This window comes from Cornus florida, unplaced genomic scaffold (assembly GCF_030987335.1).
Source record: "Cornus florida cultivar Cherokee Brave unplaced genomic scaffold, ASM3098733v1 CherokeeBrave_3.0.0_Hap2_Chr04, whole genome shotgun sequence".
Classification (NCBI taxonomy): Eukaryota; Viridiplantae; Streptophyta; class Magnoliopsida; order Cornales; family Cornaceae; genus Cornus; species Cornus florida.
In genome coordinates, this window is record NW_026775574.1 from 80,752,208 (window position 1) to 80,758,822 (window position 6,615).

Consider the following 6,615-nt stretch of genomic DNA (forward strand, 5'->3'; position numbering starts at 1 on the left):
ATGAGCATCATAAGCAGGCCCTTCCATTGAGCACAATTTGCTGAAAAATCATATTGCTTTTAAATAATTATGGGCTATTTGGTGAAAAAGCTAAAAGTGAATGCTGGATTTGTGAAGAGAGAGACTGCTGTGTGATAATTGAATTTGTGTGTTATAATGGTTTTGAGTAGCATTGGAGATCATAAGCAATCTTGTTGGATCACTGGTTGTTAGATGAATTAATGAAACGGCCATGGTGATTTTGTAATCAAAGTATTTTGGTAATAAACATTTAAATTATATCAATTGAAAGTGGAAACTTGAAAACTATGATGCTTAGTGTAGCGGGTGGGTAGGGATGGCAATGGGGCGGGGTGGGGGATCTCATTCCCCATCCCCGGTAATTTTTTTTCATCCTCATCCCTGCCTCCATCCTCCATTCCCCATCCCCACCCGTTTAATAAACACTATTCTCTTCTTAACACATAATTTTTCTTATTTTTAGAAGTATGTTTATATATACTTAATATATTATAGTAATATATCATAATATATAAGGGTATTTTAGTAAATGTATACTTTAAACAGGCTAGGCGGGGCGGGTTTACCCTATCCCCGTCGGGTTTTCAAAAATTACCCCCATCCCAGTTTGCATAAAAGGGTCCCTAAACCAGCCCTAAATGGGGCAGGACCAAGCGGGGATGGTAAATTTGCCATTCCTATGGGTGGACGCTTACTCATTTACTCAAAAGCTTAAGTTGTTGGGTAATGCTGCATACTCATCCATTTATATACCTTTTAATTTTTTCATCTGGATCCGATATGGGATAAGTCTTACTTGTAACATTCTACCTCACCCGAACTTGCGCAATGTCCGCATTGCGGTCAGGCTACCCTGCCTACTCGGGAAGCAGACCCGAACACACTCCGAACCGGCCGCTTAGTGTAACACCGAATCAATGACTGTGTTTGACTCTATAATGGGTGGGCGTTTACCCATTTACCCAAAAAGCTTACATTGTTGCGTAGTGTACCTACACATTTATACACCTTTCAATTCCCATCGGGTGTAACACTTGGCGTATAGAGTGACTAATGTTTTAATTTTCTTTCTTTCTTTGTAACAGTAAAAAGTGGAAATGCAATAAAGCGTAGTAGGTAAATAATAAAAAATAATAATTTTTTAATATGCATTTGGTTTGGATAAAATTTTAAAAATATAATTATAATAAAGTATTATTTTATAGTTTGAACAGTATAAAAGTTTTTATATACCTCTTATCTTTTTTTTAATGCAAATAAGGATAATTTGGGTAAACAAAAAATAAGAGGTCTGAATAAATTTTTTTTAATGTTTTAATTTTTGGTTCACCCAAATTATTCTTATTTGCATTAAAAAAAGATAAGAGGTCTGAATAAAATTTTACTGGATAAATATTTTTGATCTTTTCTAAAAAGTAAGAATAATATAAGAATCTAAATAATTAATTTTGTAGAATATTCAAAGGGATACAAACAGCTATACCCTCTTATTATATAAAGTGAAGCATTGCACTATATTTAAATTTAAAAAGATATATATATATATATATATATATATATATATATATCTCTGGAATAATTATAAATCCACGTAATTTTCTCAATAAAGCAAAAAAATAAAATAAAATAAAAAAATAAAGTCAAACGATCGCACATACTATTAGATTCGTCAATCAGAATCTCATGCGCTTAGATTTGCCTCTGCATACACATGTAATCCAATCTCTCTCTACTGATACATGTTTCCCGTTCTTATAGCTCAATTCAAGTCACTGAACTGCTTTCTCTCTCTCTATAAACCCCAAGCTCTGTTCCAACCCCTCAAATCAATCTCTTCGACCTCTGCCCAAAAACCAAAATGGAACTCACAGAGCAGTTTCATGATCACCAACCCAACTCTGTTAATCATGGAGTCGTGCAATTCCATGTTCGAATTGAAGCAAATTCAAGCACAAATGACTCGAACTGGCCTTATTTTTCACCTCTTTCCTCTAAGCCGAGTGATATCTTTTTGTGCACTCTCCGACAATGGCAACATAGATCATGCACAAGTGCTCTTCAACCAAATTCCAGAACCCAATGTTTATATATGGAATACAATGATCAGGGGGTACTGCAAAGCTCAATTTCCTGAAATGGGTTTCTCTTGTTTTCGCAGAATGGTTCGGGAATGTGTTGAAATGGACAGCCGAACCTTCGTCTTTGCGCTCAAAGCGTGTGAGCTGTTTTGTGGATTCAAAGTGAGCGAATCAGTCCATTGTCGAATTTGGAAGGTGGGTTTTGTTTCTGATTTGCTTGTGCAAAATGGGTTGATTCATCTTTATGCAAATCGTGGGTGTTTGAATCATGCGCGTTTGTTGTTTGATGAAATTACCGAGAGGGATGTTGTATCTTGGACCACAATGATTGACGGGTACGCGCAGAAGAATATGCCACACGAGGCTTTGAGGCTCTTTGACTTGATGCTGTCAAGTAGTGTTGAACCTAATGAAGTTACTATGATCACAGTGCTTTCGGCTTGCTCTCAGAGTGGGGACTTAAGTTTAGGGAAATTTGTTCATGAGTATGTAGAAAAGATGAATGTGAAATTTAGTCTAAATTTGATGAATGCCATGTTGGATATGTATGTAAAATGTGGTTGCTTGATCACTGCCAGAGAGATTTTTGACACGATGAAAGCTAGGGATGTTTTCTCATGGACTAGCATGATCAATGGTTATGCCAAAAATGGGGAGATAGATTTGGCAAGAAAGTTTTTTGATGAAATGCCATACAGAAATGTGGTGTCTTGGAATGCAATGATTGCAGGATATTCACAAAACAATCAACCAAAGGAAGCTATAGAACTTTTTTATGACATGGAGAAAGCTGGTTTGGTTCCTATAGAGAGCACTTTGGTATCTGTACTTTCTGCTTGTGCTCAATCGGGGTGCTTGGATTTGGGACAATGGATTCATCAGTATTATGTTAACAAAAAAAGGATTCAACTTAGTGTAATTCTAGCTAATGCATTTATAGACTTGTATGCCAAATGTGGGTTGATTGATGCGGCTGCAGAGCTTTTTAATAAAATGCCGGAGAGAGATTTGGTGTCTTGGAATTCCATGATTGTTGGATGCGCTTCTCATGGGCATGCTAGAAATGCCCTTACCCTTTTTGAGCAAATGAAAAGTATGGGATTCAAGCCTGATGAAATCACGTTTGTAGGTGTCTTGTCAGCTTGCAGTCATGGTGGATTGGTTACTCAAGGCTGGGAATATTTTACAAACATGGAGAAGGTTTTCGGGTTAAAGCCAAAACTGGAACATTATTCATGCATGATTGATTTACTTGGTCGAGTTGGTCTCCTTGATGCAGCTTATGAATTGATAAAAGAAATGCCAATGGAACCCGATGAAGTTGCTTGGGGTGCTCTCCTGAATGCATGTAGAATCCATGGGAATGTTGAACTGGGTAAGCTTGCTGGTGAAAAACTTCTACGCTTGAATCCTAAAGATAGTGGTATCTATGTGCTCCTTGCAAGTATTTGTGCTAATGACAGAAGATGGGTTGATGTGAGGACGGTTAGGAGTATGATGAGAGAGAGGGGTATTAAGAAAACTCCTGGACGTAGCTCAATAGAGGTGGAGGGTATGGTTCATGAGTTTTTGGTTGCAGATGAATCACATCCTCAATCCAAAGATATATACCAAGTGTTGAATGAAATGACATTGCTGTCAAAAATGGAAGATTATGCACCAGAGATACTGCCGGATCGATGTACTTTAATGAGCAGCGTGTTCATTCCACAATCTACTCAGAGGCTTAAGACTATTCCATTGAAGCAAGGATGATGAGTGCTATATGGTGTGATGGGGGTGCAGATATATAATAAGCAGAAAGGCGACAATATGAAAGAGTGTTGCAACTTCAGGCAACACATACCATCTAAAAACACTGCATTTTCGCAGTGTGTGTGTGACAAAAGAAAATGCACCCTGGTTATTTAAGCACAAAGTTGATCAAATGAAGAGTGTTGTAATTCAAACAGACAACATACCAACTTAGAGCATTGTGCCTTTCGTGAGAATATGTGGAAGAGGTGGAATCCTAACCTTGTATACTGCTTAACAAGAAAAACATGTTCCCATGTTTATCCTCAAAGTAAATGTGTTTGCATTGTTGTTGCGTTTTCGAAGTAGTGTGTTGAGTATGTAGAGGATCTTAATGTTATTTAAACTCGTGTCAAGACTATTGTTGAACACATTAAAATTTTGCGAATTGAACATATATTTCATAGATTGAAGTGTGGTTTCCTGTCAATGAACTCAGAATTTTTACCACTCGATGTTATCATTGAAATTCAAATACATAGATCAAATGCTCAACCACCTTAAAATCATCAAAGATTAGTAGAACTCGAATCTATTGTTTTTTTATCATTCCTAATAGTTTCATTTAGTTGAACTAGGATCTATTGTTTTTTTCCATTCCTAAAAGTTCATATTATAGACTAGGGTAAAACACGTTATAAAATTACTTAAAATTTGACTGAACTTTACTCAATAATACCTTTTTTGTTTGGTTGAATAAAATAGACAATTAGATTGATTATAAAATTACTTAAAATTAGGGATGCACAAAAATTTGGTCAAATCGAAAATTCAAACTAGGCCGGACAGTTTGGTTTGGTCACGGTTCTAAATTTGTGAAACCGCAAAGATACGGTTTGATCACGGTTTGAGATAATTTAGAACCGAACTAGACCAAACCGAACCGTTATGTTATATATATATTTACATATATATATGTTAAATTATACGGTATATGTAATATAATATAATTCTACAATTCAAATTACTTGGAAGTTTGTAACATCTATGGTCTATTCTTAATTTTCTTAGGTCTTATCAATTTGTTAGATAATTTTTTTTTTTTAGTGGCTAAATTTTGAATTGTGGCCGATTGTTTGTTGTTGAATTAATAATTCTAAATGTATTTGGTTATTAGTAATTCTGAATTTATTCACTTCAGTTTCAGAAGTGCTAGAAAAGAATGAATTAAAAGTTCTGAATATATTAAAAGTTTTGGCTGTGTTGATAACTTGGTTTATAATTGTGCATGTGAATCTTGAAATATGAATACTTCTGTAACAAGAAAGGGGAAAAAAATTAAAAAAATAAAAAAGGAACCGTGAAACTGAATCGAACCAAACCGGTTTTTTACGATTTGGTTTGGTTTGGTTTCTTTGATCAAATGGTTCAGTTCAGTTCCAAATTTTATGAATTCATTAGAATTAGTTTGGTTCCAAAAAATTCATAAACCGGTTCAAACCGAACCATATGCACCCCTACTTAAAATTTGAGCGAACTTTACTCAATAATACCCTTTTGGCTTGGTTGACTGAAACAGGCAATTAAATTGATGGCTGATGCAATATATATTTTTATTTAAAATAATTATATGGTAAAATATTATTTTATATTTATAAAGTAGTTTTTTATTTTTATTTTTTTCTGTCCTTTCCCTTCCATCTATTTGCGGAGAGATAAAAAGATGCAGGCCACCCTCCTTACTTCCTTTCGGTCAAATGATGAATTATTTATTTATTTATTTTTAAAGCATTAATAGTTATAATTTGAAGTTAAAATTACTAAAAGGAAAGTAATCCTTCAACCAATTTGTTGCAGTAAATTATAATACTTATTTATTTTAATTGATTCATCTATGTAATAAATAAGAGAATGAAATGTGAAATTCTTGAGTAGTCTACTTTTCTTCAAATAATGAATCCCCTCAATTAAAATTAAAGGAGCATTTTGGAATTCATAGAGGATTTTTTTGTCTATGTATAGTTCTATTCGATCTTTTAGGTCCCGACTTCACCTCGACAATTATGCGATGGATAAACTCCTATAACCATGACATGACATATTTGTTTACTTGAACAGAAACATAATTTCTTTCGAAAAGAAAGAAAATGATTAATTTCATAAAAGAAAAAAGTCTTTTTTTATCGGGAACAACTAGAAATTCCTATTTATTTGTTATAAAATAGATCATATGTCAATTTCCTTTCTATTTGGAAGTATTGAATAGGCCTATAATTCTAAGCTTCATGTTACTCCTCCCAAGAGACATGTCAGATCCGGGACATCCCCAATGGGATTGAATAGGCATCCCAATTGAATTGAACGGGATGACAATTTCTCATTCCAAATCTGTAGTGTGCATAAATAACCCATAACTATTATATGTGACCTTTCCTTTTCATAAATAATTCACTACAACAAATCAACACAAGTATCAATACTTTAAAAATTAAAAACTCTTATGATATAATAACGAGCAAATAGTTGGATGGAGGAGAATGTCTAGAAATGCATAAATGCAATCAAATGCGTTGTGGATTTGGGACTTAATAATATCGCACTACTGTTATATATGACCCCCTCCTTCCATAGTAACCGGTATCCAAATTAGTTCTAGGTCTATTACTTGGGTTTAAACTCTTTAACCATATAAACCACCATTCTAGAGGGTTTTAGCTTTTTAGCTCCCCACTTTCTCACTCTCCAAACAAACCCCCATTCGCTACATTTCACGAACTTTTTC

At 34.4% G+C, this 6,615-nt stretch overlaps 1 protein-coding gene across 1 annotated transcript; it reads left to right on the forward strand.

Annotated features, from left to right (window-relative positions):
* The first annotated feature begins 1,567 nt into the window (after window positions 1-1,567).
* On the forward strand, window positions 1,568-4,306 carry LOC132303637 (pentatricopeptide repeat-containing protein At2g22410, mitochondrial-like). The gene has a single exon (XM_059800972.1). The coding sequence runs from the start codon at window positions 1,761-1,763 to the stop codon at window positions 3,852-3,854; it is 2,094 nt and encodes a 697-aa protein (XP_059656955.1). The 5' UTR covers window positions 1,568-1,760; the 3' UTR covers window positions 3,855-4,306.
* The last annotated feature ends 2,309 nt before the right edge of the window (window positions 4,307-6,615 follow it).